Below are 16999 nucleotides of genomic sequence, written 5' to 3'. Positions count from 1 at the left end.
AAAATTTGAAAAGAAAAAATATACAAAGTTTGCTCATAAACAAAATAAATGCAAAACTAAAATGCAAAGGATGGTACATGTAACCAAACTCCCGTTGGAGCACGTATAAATACATGTATAACACCTAGCATCTTTAATATCATAACCCATAACCTGCGTACAGTAGTACAGGGTGGCCTGTAAGTCCCTACCCATCCATACGTTATTATAAACAACGTTATAATACTAATGATGAGTTGAAGGCAGCTGTTACCGCTGCATTTGGAACAATAACCCCTGTTATGTTGAGGACAATGTCTCATACAACAAGGCGTCGCATATTATGCAGCGAGATGAGGGATAGCACACAGATACACTGGATACATAAGATATATGGATGGGTAGGGACTTACGGGCCACCCTGTATATCACACAGTTTTAAAACCTTCTTCCCTACCACCGATATTCTACAGATCACGCTATGTTTTTGCAATCTCTATAATAAAATACGCAGCTGTAACATTTCATTACTGTACAGGCAGCAAAGTTTGTTACCCATGAATTCATATATTTTGTTTCTCAACCGCCTGATTTATTTATTTTTGAGGCAAAAGCAATGACATGTATTTTGAAATTGGTATTAACTTTGTATTTCATAAACGTAATATAAGTCAAACGGCAGTTCAGTAATATAGTTAGTATTATAATTGTACTATGAATATTAGAACAACAAAAAACCAAGGATAATAATACAACAATTCAGACTACGCACGTTACAAAAATTTTGAGCAACAACGCTTCAAAAGCAGGCGAATTAATAAGTTAATGCGTATTTGCACATCAAACAGGTTCCTGATAAAACAACAGTGATGAAATATTGTCTGAAATAAAATGTTTTTTTTTCATTATCTGGAGATTAAAACTACTTTTTCTAAGTTTATTAACAGAATGTTGGCTGTATACCAAATGTATATTATTGCAACCAAAGCCAATATTCTAGCGTGGTCTAATTAAAGGTTCAAACTATAACTTGTAATGAAATATATAAAAATATGTGTATCTGTGGGCGTTTGTGACAGTGAGTGAAGGAACGAAAAATTACACCACCAGGACACGGAGTTAGCAACTGTTACTGTAATCGAAATTAAAAACAAATTAAAGAGATAAACCAAACGACATTTCTTTTACATTTAATCAGCTAAACTTGAAAGTTGCAACGTGAAATCAAAATTGGGTTAGGCATGACATAACATGCCCCATATGGGAATCCAAAGTTTAATAGTTTGCGACCCGTTATCGCAGATTTGCGCTCGGCAATTTGAGGTTTCTAGGTGAGCTGTAAGAGTGATAGTCAAATCCCATTATTCGATTGGACAAAAGCAGCCTCGAATGCTGTTTACCAGTTGCGTTTATTTTTCTTCATTAGTTCAGAATAAGGAACGGCTGTGCAAATACAGCCCTTGTGTGTTTCTATTAGAAAATGTGAAAGAAACAGTGATTAAAATCACACAGAAACAATGTTTTTTTCAACTTTTGTAGTTCGAATTCAAAGTTCAACCAGAGCTTATATACAGAACTTGGATTATGGATCACATCTGCTGGGTAATTTTCAGATGATAGTAAACTACTCTTTCGTACCTCAAAGTATTCAGCCTTTTTTGTTATATAATCCTAGAATGTTCACAAAGTTTCACAACTCTTTTTTTTTTTTACTTTAATTAAATACAATGCAAGTCAGATTCGCTTTAAGAAACGCAACTTACATTTTAAAGAGATTTATACTATACAAGCACTTATCCAAAATGAGTTAAAGAAACGATTTGGAATCACAGTCTGTTTCGCTAGTTATATTAAATATAGTGAACTTGTATGTATTTAATATCTATGTCTATAACATCACAGGAAGTAGAGAACATCCTATCAGACACGAACAAATTTAAACCAATACACATAAATCCAACAAAGACACGCGAGACGCAACTGAACAAATTACTACTACAAATGAAAAAAGCCAACACAATTTCACAAACACTTTATTCCTACCTACGTAAAACCGACTCACGCACACCACAAATATACGGCATCCCCAAACCTCATAAACCAGATTGTCCATTACGACCGATAATGTCAACATATGAATCGTTTAATTACAATCTTGGAAAATACATAGCATGGGCATTCTCCAAATATGTAACATCAGCCAGCTCATTCATCAAAGACTCTTTTAATTTCAAGTCTAATCTAAATCAACTTAATCATAAAGCCTTAATTGCCAGTTTCGATGTTATATCACTCTTTACAGAAGTTCCAATCACTGGAGCCTGCAAGATAGCCTTACAACTCCATATCCGAGACCCTAACCCAACTATAGACATTCCCAGTAACCAATTAGCAACCCTCATAGAATTCACCACGATAAAGACAAACTTCATGTTCAACAACCAAAACAATATACAAACAATGGCATAAGCATGGGCAACCCAGTATCACCAGTTCTAGCCAATATTTTTATGATACAAGTTGAAACAAAAGCAATTAACACAGCATTACATCCACCACTATACTTGTACAGATATATAGATGACATGGTTGCGGGATTCAAATCTACAGAACACATAGTTAATTTTTTCAATCACATTAACTCTATACATCCCAACATTAACTTCACATGTGAACAGGAAGAAAGCAATCAAATATCATTTCTTAACCTCAAAATTACAAGAACCGACACACAATTCAAAACAGAAATCCACCGAAAAATCACCCATACTGGACTATACATTCCTTGGGACTCAGCACATGAAACAAAACAAAAACTCAACACACTAAGAAACCAAATAAACACAGCCATAAAACTATGCTCACCAGATAAAATTAACGATGAATTAGACAAAATAAAACAATACTTCATCAACATCAATAAGTTTCCTCCACAAACCGTAGAAAACATTATACGCACACACCTAGACAGAAAGCAAAATCAACCAACAAAAGTAAATATATCTCACGAATCAAAAAATCACGAAACCATATCTGCTGTATACCATATTCCTGATATCAGCAGACAAATAACCAACATTTGGCAAAATCTAGTAACAAAATATGACATTCCAGTTAATACCAAATTTATTCAAAAACCAGGCACAAAACTGAGGTCTATACTATGTAAAAAACTACACTGACAAACACCACACCAACATTATTTATAAAATACAATGTGATAACTGCCACGACTTCTATATTGGAGAAACAAGTAGAAAAATGGAAACCAGATTCAAAAACCATAAAAAGTCACCTTCACACGTTTTCGAACACTGCAAGTCAAATAAACACAACATAACCATAGAAAACACTCAAATACTAAATAAAGAAACAAACATAAACAAACGCAAAATTAAAGAAGCCTTACTTATACAACAACTTAAACCCAAAATAAACCAATATAAAGGAACGCCTTTATACCTATATTAATATAATAAAATAAATAAAATTATATATTCAAACATCTAACACCGCCCTCTACATTCCGACACTCAGTTACACAACCCCTTTCAAACATGTGGTCAGCTTCCGGTCAGTTACCTCTTTCTTTGTGAACCTGACGATGACCGAAGAAGGTCGAAACGTTGTTCGCTCTTCTATGTAAAATATTTTCTCAACCCAAACAAGCCGTTTTTGCTTATATATTTCTCTACAAGTGGGTTTTCGACATCACTGAGACATTAGTATTTTTACGAAAACATTATATAACTTCAACGGTGGAAAACTCGGCGTGTGATCAACAAATAACACAGAGCTAGCTATCTCCCTGTACAACGAATTGTGTCTACATCAACTCAGAATTGATGAACGAATTAATATCTTGTTATCTTATCGAGAAGGTTTCAAACATTTATTTAAGTTCTACATTTAAATTATAATTTTCCCAGTTTCAAGCGATTCAAAATTATATACATTACGTAATACTCGGAAGAAAAACATTAATTGTTTTCTTCACATGGCGCAAAACGACACGAGGACTATCTGCGCTAGTTATCCCTTATTTAGTAGTGTGAAGCTAGAAGGAAGGCAGCTAGTCATCACCACCCATCGCTAACTCATGAGCTACTCGTTTGCCAAGGAATAGTGCGATTGATCAAAACATTATAACGCCCTCACGGCTGAAAAGGCGAGTATCTCTGGCATGCCGGAGTTTCCGAATTCAAACCCTCAGATTACGAGTCCATAACCCTAATCATCTGGCCATGCAGGGCCTAGCATTAATGGAAACTACACTTTGATATTACGTACATTGGACATAAATATACGATAAAACACTTACTTCTAGGTTGATTGTTCCTGTTAAGCAAGAGATAACCTCTAACTATTATGAATGAGTAATCTATGCGTACACATTTACTTATATTAAAGAAACATGGAGGAATCCTCAATAGCCGTGGCACTTGACGATTTTTTTAGGGATGATTAAAACAAATTTATCTACCAGACATTTTTTTCTCAGTTTTTATTCGCTATATTTTTGTACGCCAGCAATACGAAGAATGGGATGCGCGTATACTGATTCAGTATTATTATTCATTATGAATCTACTAGTCTACCCTTAAGTAGTATTAAAGTAAAATAACCTACGAGGCCTTGAGCATTGTTAAATGCATCAATCGAAACGATCTAAACTCCTGAGTTCAAAACTGTAATTAGATCTCAAATCGGTCAAAAGATAACGGAGGTGTGAGCTAAAGGTTTGTACATTATAAACAAAAACAAACTCAGAACCATCCTGTAAAATACTGTGTTGCGGCTAAAAAGTATTGATTCCTTGTTGTTAAGCGCAGAGCTACAAAATAGGCTATCTATGCTCTGTCTAACGTGAGTATCAAAATGACTTAACTCCTACAAAAGTCAGACCTATACGACCCCAATACGTATTATTTTGTTAATTATCAATTTACGTAATTTGTAATAATACATCTTTTTGTATTTTCATAAACAATGAAAGATTTTGAGTACAATAATATACCGTTTTAAGCACATTGTACTTTGCAGTCAGTGTGATCCCATCAAAAATAATAATAACAGTCAATGGTTAAAATGTCTTACTAATATCTGCAGGATAAATGAATTATTTAATTTAAACTTTGAAACACCATAATTCACCTTGTGCTTAACTATAAACAAACAAACTTTTTTTGTAATAATTATGAGTAAAGGCCTGGAATGGCCAGGTGGTTAAGATGCTCGAATCGTAATCTGAGGGTCGTGGGTTCGAATCCCTATTGCACCAAACGCGCTCTCCCTTTCAGCCGTGGGGGGCATTATAATATGACGGTTAATCTCACTATTCCTTGGTAAAAGAGTAGCCTAAGAGTTAGCGGTGGGTGGTGATGACTAGCTGCCTTCCCTCTAGTTTTATGCTGCTAAATTAGGGACGGCTAACGCGGATAGCCCTTGTGTAGCTTTGCGCGAAATTCAAAATAGACCAAACCAAAGAAACAAATATTTATGTTATTAAAGGAAGTACCCCTGTTGTATAAAACTTCAAATTTATTTGATTGCAGGTATGCAAAACATAATATTTAAGGACATAACATTTCACTAAATTAACCTTGCTGCATCAAATCTTTCTATTTGATGATTTCACGTTAATCTAACCGAACTTTGTTTGTTTGTTTGTTTGGAAATTTCGCACAAAGCTACTCGAGGGCTATCTTGCTAACTCCCTAATTTACAGTAAAACTAAACAGCAGTAATCACCCCACCTCTTGGGCTACTCTTTCCAACTGTATGGGATTGACCGTGATTATTACACCCCCACGGCTGGGAGGGCGAGCATGTTTAGCGCGACGCGCCGAACTTTGTTATCGTAAATATTGCACTCTGTATGCCTAAAATTAAATAAGTTTAAATAAATTCTATACTTGGCATATTCCCCCAAAACTATAGAAATAAAACTCAGTAATTTATTCCAAATAAATAAGTTCCTGTACCGCTTGTTTTACTTTCCCTTTGAGAGTTAAACATTTTGAGGGTATTACCCTAGTTTGCTTTTCGCGAGCCCAACTTTTTCCGTTCTTTTTGATGTACTGGCTAGGCCTACAGACTCTGCTGTAGTAACAAAAACCGTTGTGATTATAAACATATATAATTTTATTCATTTAGTGAGATTATTATAGATACTACAAAGTACATCACAGTTTGTTGAATAAGAACCATCAACGATTATTTTTGTTGTTGTTTTCACCCCCTGTGCAAGGGAAAGGGGGAGAGAGAGCAAGTGTTAGACATGAAAACAACATGGTATTCCCCTCACTCGAAGTCGACTTGTCTGAGTTGGTTACAGTGGTCATAAACGAGTACAAGCGGAACTGTCTTCTTCATCGTTATTAGATAGCTCGTGAAGAACGCACTTTTCGAAGAGTGACCGTAAATGTAGAAAACGTAGCCATTACTTGTCTATGGCAGTTCCGTATACGGAGATTCTCATGGAAGAACAAAACAAGGAATCTCGTAGAGAAAGAAGCGTAAGCTGCGGATACCACATAAACGGTAAGGTACCTAACACAATAATACATATACAATAATGTTAACATTTCATCAGTACACGTACGTTACATTTTATAAATAACTTTTCCATTTGAGTTGACGTCTCATGTGAGTCTGTGTAAACTTTAGAACTTTTAAACAACTTTTAAGATGAGGAAGTTTAATGTGATTGGTCAGTCTATGAACTATCAAACTACGATACTGCTACCTCGTGTAGGTGAAGGTGATCTGCTTTCACTAGTGCATGGAATGTAGGAGGAGTTGTATAGCTAGCTGATCAAATACGCAACTTTCCTTCTATTAGCGTAAGATGGCGTTTAGGACCTGACGTGAAGGTTATCCAGTTCTCGAAATTATTACATGTGCATAATATTGTTTGCTTGGGCAACTGGATTGTAACTCCAAAAACAAATTTTAGTGTTTTGTGTGTAGGATCTCGACAGTCTAAAATTCCTGTACGCTTTTAATAATATAAAATAACTTAAATAACTATTCAGGCTGTTAATATGAGTATGCATATTTGTATTAGCGTGATATCCTGTTGTTTATTAATCGGCTCGTACGTGTAGAAGGCTTAAGTAAAAGTAAAAGCTTGTACATTGATTAAAAATAATACAGCTGATGATATTCCAAATAAATTTGGGTTCGCATCCCCGTCGCGCCAAACATGCTCGCCCTCCCAGCCGTGGGGGCGTTATAATGTGCGGTCAATCCCACTATTCGTTGGTAAAAGAGTAGCCCAAGAGTTGGCGGTGGGTGGTGATGACTAGCTGCCTTCCCTTTAGTCTTACACTGCTAAATTAGGGACGGCTAGCACAGATGGCCATCGAGTAGCTTTGTGCGAAATTAAAAAAAACAAATAAATTAATTAATACAAATAAAATAATTTAATTGCATTTTAATTATTATTATTGGCCTAATGCATAGTTAACCGGACTTACGTGCACAAATTAAATATGATTGGTAGTTTTTATAATATACACGTATCAAAAGGAAAGGGTGTTTTTACTAATGTCGTAGAAAAAGTTGTTTTCCTTGAAAGCAAACGGAAAATCAGTGAGAGTGAAATCTCTTACTCGGAATTCTATTTAAATACCGGTTCTTTTGTATGAAAATGTATACAAAAATCAACATTGACCATACACTATATGCTTAATATATTTCCGCATGATGGAATAACAAATGCCACGGAATTAGTTCGTTTCGTAGAATTTTTATAAACAAGTATTTAATTTTAAAATTAAGCTTTATATATAACAACATTCTAGTAAAACTAACTTAAGCAACGGAAGACACCAAATAATTATATAAATTAAAACTTAAAAAATATTTACTTCATTTTGTGTCGCATTTATTGTCCCCCCCCCCCAATAATTAATTACTGCATTGGTTCTCAACCAGTAGGGCGCTTTTCATATAATACTTTAAAAATTACAAAAATAATAATTTAGAAAATGTATATTATAATTATTTTTCTTAGAGGTCTCTATCGGAATGTCATATCGCTGAAATGGGTGTCAGTTTAACTTTAATGTTATATGGTCACGTGGTTAGAGGCGCTCGACTCGCAATCTGAAGGTCTCTGGTTCGAATCCCAGTCCCCCCCCAAACATGTACGTCCTTTCAGCCGTGGGTGTGTCATAAAGTGACGATCGATTCAACTATTCGTTGGTAAAAAGAGTGGCCCAAGAATTAGCAGTAGGTGGCCTTCTCTCTATTCTTACATTGCTAAATTATGGACGACTAGCGCAGATATCCCTCGTGCAGCTTTCCGCGAAATTCAAACAAAACAAACGCTATATTTGTGCGTGTTTTGGCGAGGGCGCAAGAGCTCCAAAATGTTTGTTACGAAGCTTGAGCACAAAGGCTGGGATTCTGATTTGTAAGGTGTATATTGATGCAAGTGATACTAAAGTAATAAGACAACCGATTTTGAAGAAATCTTTTTATATTTTGAAATATATATGTATCTGATGTGATACAAATAAAATGTGACTATTATTTTCATTAATAAGCAGATCGTCTCATTTCAGGATATTTTTTGATTTTCGAGAACCGGGAAAAATTTGTTATTCCCGGAATTTCCTGGAATTCCCGGTTAATGTTTTAAAACTATCTTCAAAGTAGTCGTAAAGATAACCTGTGGTCTCATTCTACTCTATTCATTTTATAACAGAAAAAAAAATTAACTATTTTTGTTGTTTTTGTTAAAAAATAGCATTTGAGAAAGAATAATGCATTAATCGCTTTCTTTAAGATAAGATCACTTTTTAATTAATTAAGTTTTCTGAGATTGAAAACACTCGTTCACTTTCTGTTGAAGTGTGATTATTCTAATCCACGTGTATGTTTCTGTAAGTTTTATGTTTACTTTCCATTCGGTTTCGTTTCCCCTCAGTAGACTCAGCTCAATGTGGCTTTCCTACAAGAACACACACACACACACACACACACACACACTTTCCACTCAATTTGTACATTGCAGTTTTCGTTGTAAGATTTGTTGTAATCCGAAGTCAAGACCTTAGTTTTCATGGTATAATTGGTTTTACTTTGCACTATCAGAGCTGTCTTCAACATTTTTGTTCTTTTTCGTCACTCATCAAATCAGTTTGAAAGTTTTTTTTTGTTTTTTCCCGAATTTGAAAGTATGTTAAAATGTTTCGCGAAATGTGTAACTTTATACTTTCGAAGACATGGCCAAAAAGTCTTTATCACTTTCAACTCTTTCTGGATTCTGTAGGAACTTAATTAACGACACAAGTTCTTTGTTTCTTCTTTATCCGATTCATTTTTGAAGAAAACTTCGACTATTGTTCGCTTCCTTCATCTTCATGAAGATTAATTTCAAAGATGCCTGGATAATTTAGTATTTCTTTTCTCAAATATCTCTACGGTCATTTGTATTTGTTGTTGTAGTATTGACAGCAGTTCATGTAATTGTATGTCCATTACCACACGAACTGAATTTCAAATCGTTCTTTTTAACAATTATACAATATACAATACTTATTACGCAAAAAAAGAGCAGTTGCAATTCATCTTTTGAGTAAATTTCGGATACTTTTGGAGTACTGAATTTCGGACTGGAGAATTCCTGAAATCTTCTATAAAAGTTCGCTCTTTCTTCAGCAATATTTCAGAATATTTCAACTTGCAGTTCCTTGGTTTATCAGCCGATTCACTCTCCCTGTCAACTTCAGTAACTTTAGAGTGAGTCATAGACTCGTCTTCACCATCATCTGATTCAGGATCTGTTGAGCTGACGGTTTTGAATAAGACCTCAAGAACTGCAAAATGAATCGCATGATTGTAACATTGTTTGATAGATAAACAGCTTAATTTTTTTTTCATTCACAGACGGACCGTCAGTTATTGACCCAATCAAATCTTTCAATCAACTCCTCCTTCCTTTATTCTTACTGTTAATAATAGTTTAACTGCTTTTCCAGCTAGACAGTTGCTATGAATCCTTACCCAAAGACGAATTATCATAATCTATAGTTTTGTAATTTGACTTCACATTTGATGCATCGTTTGTTTCCGTAACTTGTTCATTCATCAAATTTATCACCAGCTTCCTTCTTTTCTCTAATTTTCTCTAAATTTTTTCTTTTTGTTTATTCGTAAAACTTAAAAATCAAATCCATTACCCCACATTTATTTGTAGAAAGCTTGAAGCCTGTAGCTAATAGTGAATTTCTTGTGGATGAACTATTACAGATTTCACTAACTGTAAATCCACTGAAAACAGCTAATTTGATAAGTTTCCTCGAGCGTTTCAGGTTTTTCAGGAACTGTGAAATCGTAGATTGATTTTTGATCATCTTGAGTGGTATTTCAACTTCCTTTCGTTTAACGATGTTTATCTTATGCTTTAATGAAAACTTTTTGGTAAGAATGCTTGTGGATCCTACTTGGTAGGCAGTTCGCTTGGGACAATGTTTGCAGTTTGCATGTTCCCCATTCGAAACTATTGAAACGACTCCATGCTTCAGACTTGTTATTTTTAACCATGATTCACTAACAGACCTGGAATTATTTTATTCCATAGTTAAAATACTTCATAATAATAGTAAATATTCGAGAGGACTTCCTTTGTAACTTTAATCCTTTTGAAAAACATTTTTAAAACTGCCTGGCATAACATGCCAACGCCAGATATATATTTGCTTAGTTAACAAAGGTTCTTTTTGAAGAACAGTATCTCAACTACTGTAGAGTTCTTTGGTAATTGTTGAAACGTAATTACCGTATATCACGGCGTCTAAGACGTTATTTTTCTCCAGAATAAGTCACAAAAATTTATTATGCGCCTTTCAGGCTGAAGGTTACGTTGCTCATAGGCCTAAACCTAAGCCTAGAGGAAGCGTTTCGATACTAGACAGTAATCAAAGTCCGTCTATACGACCCAGAATGAAATGTTTAAGCTATTCAGTATAAAATAATAAATAAACAAGAACAGGTTATCGAACATATGGTGCTGTAAAACCGGCACTCTTTTTAACTCCTCAGGCTTAGAATAACGTTTATTACAGATATCCTAGTGGTAATATAAAGTACACACTTTCAAAGTTAGGTGTGAAAAGCATATAGCTCACAAAAAAACGAGAAGTGGTCAAAAGCATTTACGTACCGTAAGTCGCCAAACAATCCACGAAACATCTTTAAGATCGGTGGAATTGCTGGACCTTATTCTTGTTTATCTTGTTTGCAAAACTTAGCTAATCAAGATGGAAGTGTGTCTTGCACACCGGGAAATACTGAAGATAGTGATTCTATGAGGGAATTTATTAAATATTTTTTTCTTATTTTTTGTTGTTGTCATTTCTATGCCGTATCAATTTTAAATCTAAGATTAGGAAATATATTTAAAGCTTCTTTTATGCTAAATGGTAAAAACAATCATACAATTTTTTAGAGTGCAAAAATATAACTAACTTGTTCTAAAATAAATCATTTAATCCAATTTTAAATTCATGCGAATTATGATCATCTGTTGGCAGCTCTGTTTCAGATCAGGCTCGTGATTCTTTTATTCACGTCCGACTTGTCTTGAAACTCTTCCTGACCATAAATTTCGTAACTGTTCCTAATATATATATTGACACCATTAGGCCTAGAAAATCGTTCAAACAATAGTCTGTAGGCCTAAAAGCTGTCACTACACATTCAGTTCTCTAACCATTAGGCCTAGCAAAACCTAAATGCTCATTTTTATCGTACGAGCCTCCACAGAATCAATTAACTTCTGTTTCTTTACTAGGATATTCCTCTTCAGATTTTGAATAATTTTTAATAATTCCCTTCATCTTTCATCCTAAAGACATGCAAGAAAAGTGAAGGTCGCGATTTGCTTCGGAATTCCCCATTTTGTTTTAGTATCAGACTCTCTTCAGTTTTCTTTTCATCTGGTACCAAAAACTCCTATTTACAACTCCATTCTTATTTGTTTAAAACAATTACCGAGTTTTCAAAGACCGCTCTGTTATTTGATTTATATATTGGTATTTATATTTTTAAAATAATTAAACCCTAATAAAAAAACAAACAAACTCGAAGATTAGTAACATTTGCTATTCCCCCGAAGACAAAAACGTTTTACAAAAATTATCCTGAAACTTGTGCCTGGAAATCCCGAGAACCACTAGTATGTTAACGTTTCTTTCTTTTATGGTGCAAAAATATCTCTCAGCTTTATTTACTTCGTTCACTCATATCAATTGGAGTTCTGACTATTCTTATATAGGATGAAATACAATTTTGATGGCTAGTGACTTTCAAGTAAAACTCGCGCTCTGTTTCGACTTTGTTATTAATGTAACTTAAACTCGCTAAATCTCTTTAATGGCCTTACATGGCGAGGTGGATAAAGGTGGTTAAGGCACTCGACTCGTAATCCGAGGTTCGCGGGATCGATTCCCCTTCACACCGAACATGCTCGCTCTTTCTACCGTGGGAACGTCATAATGTGACGGTCAATCCCACTATTCGTTGGCAAAAGAGTAGCCCAAGAGTTGGTGGCAGTTGGTGATAACTAGCTGCCTTCCCTCTAGTTTTATACTGCTAAATCAGAGAGTGCTAGCGCAGGTAGCCATCGTGCAGCTTTGCGCGAAATTCAAAACAAATCACTTCTTTTTTTTTATGTGTGTTGCGAAATATTTTTTACCCATTGACCTTGAAAAGGTTTGTTTCTTTGGAATTTCGCACAAAGCTACTCAAGGGCTATCTGTGCTAGCCGTCCCTAATTTAGCAGTTTAAGACTAGAGGGAAGGCAGCTAGTCATCACCACCCACCGCCAACTCTTGGGCTAATCTTTTACCAACGAAAAGTGGGATTGACCGTCACATTATAACGCCCCCACGGCTGGGAGGGCGAGCATGTTTGGCGCGACTCGGGCGCGAACCCGCGACCCTCAAATTACGAAGCGCACGCCTTAACGCGCTAGGCCATGCCAGGCCCCTTGAAAAAGAACAAGTTTACTATCGCAACATGCCACGTGCTGTTAACAATTGAAAATAAAACAGGTTTGTTGTTCTCTCTTCTATTTCAAACTGTTACAGTTCTTCAAATGCTGATGTTTTGGAGCAAAACATGTTAATAATTTGACAGTTCGAACACAAATGCAGATTATGGAGTAGGAATTTTCTAATGGTAGTTTCTCTGAAGGATGTTATGATCAGTAAACATGCTTATTATGATGGCTTTCTGCTTTTAAAGTTATTTATTGACTCAAACAACTTCGTGCTTAAAAAAAAAAAAAAAGGATTTATCTTTTTACATTTTTGCAATATGTTTCGTTCCTTTTTTATCAAAATAGCAAATTACGCTTTGCTATGATTAAGTATTAGTTCATAACATTTAGTTTATTGTTCTAACTAAATATTTACAGAGTTTTGAGACTGTCTCCTTGTTACTGCAATGTTACATACTACCATAAACGCCGTCCTAGGGGCGGCCATTTGTGCTATTAATCAATAATAGAAGTATTCACATATCCTTATAAGAAAGTGTAAATGGGGAATATTTAAAAAAAAAATCTTTTTGTGGGGGAATACTGCTGGGGAAAATTGGTTGGGTTCTTTTTAGTCGTACGTAACTGCTTACATCAAAATAATTCATTGTACTCTGTTCAAAATACTTAAGTTTTTATATATAATGAAAGTGCCACCTTTTTGCTGATTTTTTTTTTAAACTACCAGTTTAGTAGTATATTTCAAAGTTACTTGAATAAAGATTATAATCAAATCCTGGTTTTCAGTCCTACTAAATATTGTGTTCTTGTTGCGAGTACAGTTCTGTTATTGAAAATTGTGTACTGATATAAAGAAATGTTTGTATGTGCGATAGGTATTTTTCAAATCCTTTGAATCTTGAAAACCCGAATAACGAAAGTGTGAAAATTTTTGTATGGATTTTTATTTGTGGAGTCACTCGATAGATGACGCTACTTTGCACAAACAGTAAACCATCATGTTTGGTATTGAGAGTTTACATATTTCAGAACGGCTGGTATGGGTATTAACACTTTTACTGATAAGGAGAGAACAACGTTTCGACCTTTATAGGTCATCTTCAGGTTAAGAAAGAGAGTATTTGAATGTGACCGTTGACGGACACGTCTTCAGGACGACCGTATAAAGGTACCGGATCGTAGGGGCGTTTTGAGAGTTTTATTGTATTTCAGCACAATAGATGGCATCATTGTATTTATTAATTCGGTTACTTAGATGTGTAAACGGTCATGCCTTTGCTCCAGTATAGTAAAATTAAACCTCAGTTTCTACGAAATACCGTTTACCGGCTTACTGGTGGCGAGTTTGAATCACATCACCGAAAATTCTCGCCCTTTCAGTCATGGGAATGTTCCTTACCTAAATTAGTGAAATTTTAGTATGGCGCTTTTAAGTTTAGATAGCGTAGATAGTCTTCGAGAAGCTTTGTGCGAATTTCAACAAATAATAATAATAATAATAATAAAACAGCTTACTTTATGATAACAAAATCGCAGATTGTTGAAGGAGATGATAACTTTGGGTATGATTATAATTTTCGTTTTATTCCAAAGTAAAATCACGTTTTGAGATAGCAATTCGACTTTGCGAATAGTTATATTGCACATTTTTTTTCATTGAATAAAAGAATTTCCTATTGTTGTACTCAAACATATTTTAATAAAGAGGTTCGGTTTTGATGACCAGAAATCGAGGTTTCAGTGATCAGAAGTAATGATAAAGAAACCTATTTGGAATGAGGAAGTATTATGTTATAATTACCATGATTATCCGAGTTTGAGCGGGTACAAACTCTCCAAATTGGCGCTCAACTCGTACTCTGAAGGTCGCGGGTTCGAATCCCTGTCACACCAAACATGATCCCTATTTCAACCGTCGGTTTGTTACAATGTGAGGTCAGTCCCACTATTGGTTGGTAAAAGAGTAGCCAGAGTGATGATGAATAGTTGCCTTCCTTCTAGTTTTACACTGCTAAATTAGTGTTATCTAGAGTAGATAACCCTCGTGTAGCTTTGCGCGAAATTCAGAATAAACAAATGTTTCCTGATGCGTATTGTATTTGCACTCTTTTTCTGTCTCTAGGGTAGAAGAGGGTGATATTATAACCATCTTGTGCAGCATAAGAGCAGTTACTCTTTTTATTGTAACTTCTAGGAAGCAATTAGCTTTTCATTGTGTAATTGTTTTGTAAACATTGTTACCTATATTTTGAAAAAATAGGCCTCAAGAAGCTTTTTGAAATGTTTTAATTTATAGTATATTAAGTATTGTATTGTATTGTAAACCTTATATAAAATCGTGACAATGTCTTTAAAAATAAATAAATTAAATAATTAAAAAATAAATTATCTAGTGAAATTCAACGTTTTGTCTTGGTAAATATAAGTTACCTCATTCCTTTTGTTTTGATAGTTTATACTCCTGAAGTTGAACACTTTTCTTTATTCTCTCAGAAATTGCTGTTGACTTGTATTACAACAATTTTAACTGTTCTAAAATAAATTCTTTTAAAAATTCACTCCTAAATGTTTTTAAATATACTTTCAAATATGCTGCAAAACATTACATTTTTAGAACTTTCTAGGTATTTAGGGCTAGATTACTAAATCTTTAATCTGAATGTTCATTATTAAGACCCCATGATCTCTCGCTAATATCTAAGTTACATTAAAAACAGTTTACAACAATATTAATTTTAGTTAATCTCTTAAAGTGTATAAATCCAGATTGGTACGTTTTAATTACATACTTGTAGGCTTAGTTTCGATGTAAAACAGTATAATTTCAAAATATTAACATAATTAGGTAATAATGTTGGGGTTAGTAGGAAAGTTTCAAGAAGGCTGATTCTGTCACTTAAAGAAATAATAGACGTAAAAATGTTGGTCTTGCTGCAACTAATTTTTTTATATGCATTTCTCGAAGGAAACAAGATTGGCCCTATTAATAATTTTCCAAATGCATAGTTATTAACTGAATATAATTTGTTTAGTTTGGATTTCCCCTGAATACCTGATAATTTGCACTTCTCGCAAATTTCACTTGGCTATTAAACATTTTAATGCACGTCCAACAAAACACAAAATGTTTTGGTCTAAATTAATGAAAATCTCCATATTTTGGAACGGTAGGTAGAGCGACCTGGGTAATAAAAGATTTATTTGTTTGCTGAAATTCGTAATAAAAGCATTAACTTTTAAACATCAATACATATTTGTAAGCGAAATTCTTGTTTCTAATCATCCTAAACTTTGCATATAGAAACACTTAAGTCATTCATTTTTTTCTAAAAAACAAAAAAAACTATTGGTATGAAAAGAAATGAACATAAAGTAAGATAATTGAATATTTGCGTCACAATACTGCGGTAATTGGTATAATTAACTCGTATTGTTAAGAGATGTTATGGTATTCCGAAAGTAAAGAATTTGTAATAGTAATATTTTGAACCGCTAAGATTTAGCTTAATGTGATTATAATAACCTAGTATCAACTAACAAAGTTTGTCTTAAACTTCTACAGTCTAATCAGCACAATGGGGGAGAAAGAATATAAAATAATTTCCTAAAATAGAAGTTAATTTCACATCACACCAGTCAATTAAAACAATTTAAAATTTTCCACATTTCAACGAAGTTTCTAACTAAATCATCTGTCCAATTCGCAACAGATAATTCTTATCGCATATCTTTCAAACATATTAGTTCAAATTATTGCTGAAGTGACCTTGTGTCCTCTTATATCACTGTGCCCAGTTTTGTGGTACTAAGTGATTTAGAAATATGGAAACGCGCGCGCGCACGCACACAATGCTTTTGTATATATAGTATACTTAAAACTCGTTAAGCTAAATACAAACCAGCTGAACAAAGTTTAAGTTATTTGTCATTGAGTAAAACAATTATTATACCTTTATTATTATACTGCTATTATTGCTTAGAAGTAGGCCTAATCCAATTTTAGAA

At 34.2% G+C, this 16999-nt stretch overlaps 1 protein-coding gene across 1 annotated transcript in view; it reads left to right on the top strand.

Annotated features, from left to right (window-relative positions):
- The first annotated feature begins 6431 nt into the window (after positions 1–6431).
- The window catches only part of LOC143251576 (hydroperoxide isomerase ALOXE3-like), a 41160-nt gene continuing 30592 nt past the window's right edge, over positions 6432–16999 (top strand). The window contains exon 1 of the mRNA XM_076502848.1: positions 6432–6497. Coding sequence (XP_076358963.1) covers positions 6432–6497 — 66 coding nt within the window. The remainder of the gene's footprint in view (positions 6498–16999) is intronic.

This window comes from Tachypleus tridentatus, chromosome 6 (genome assembly GCF_004210375.1).
Source record: "Tachypleus tridentatus isolate NWPU-2018 chromosome 6, ASM421037v1, whole genome shotgun sequence".
NCBI lineage: Eukaryota > Metazoa > Arthropoda > Merostomata > Xiphosura > Limulidae > Tachypleus > Tachypleus tridentatus.
The sequence above is the reverse complement of the archived record's forward strand: the minus strand, read 5'-3'. Positions and strand labels throughout refer to the sequence as shown.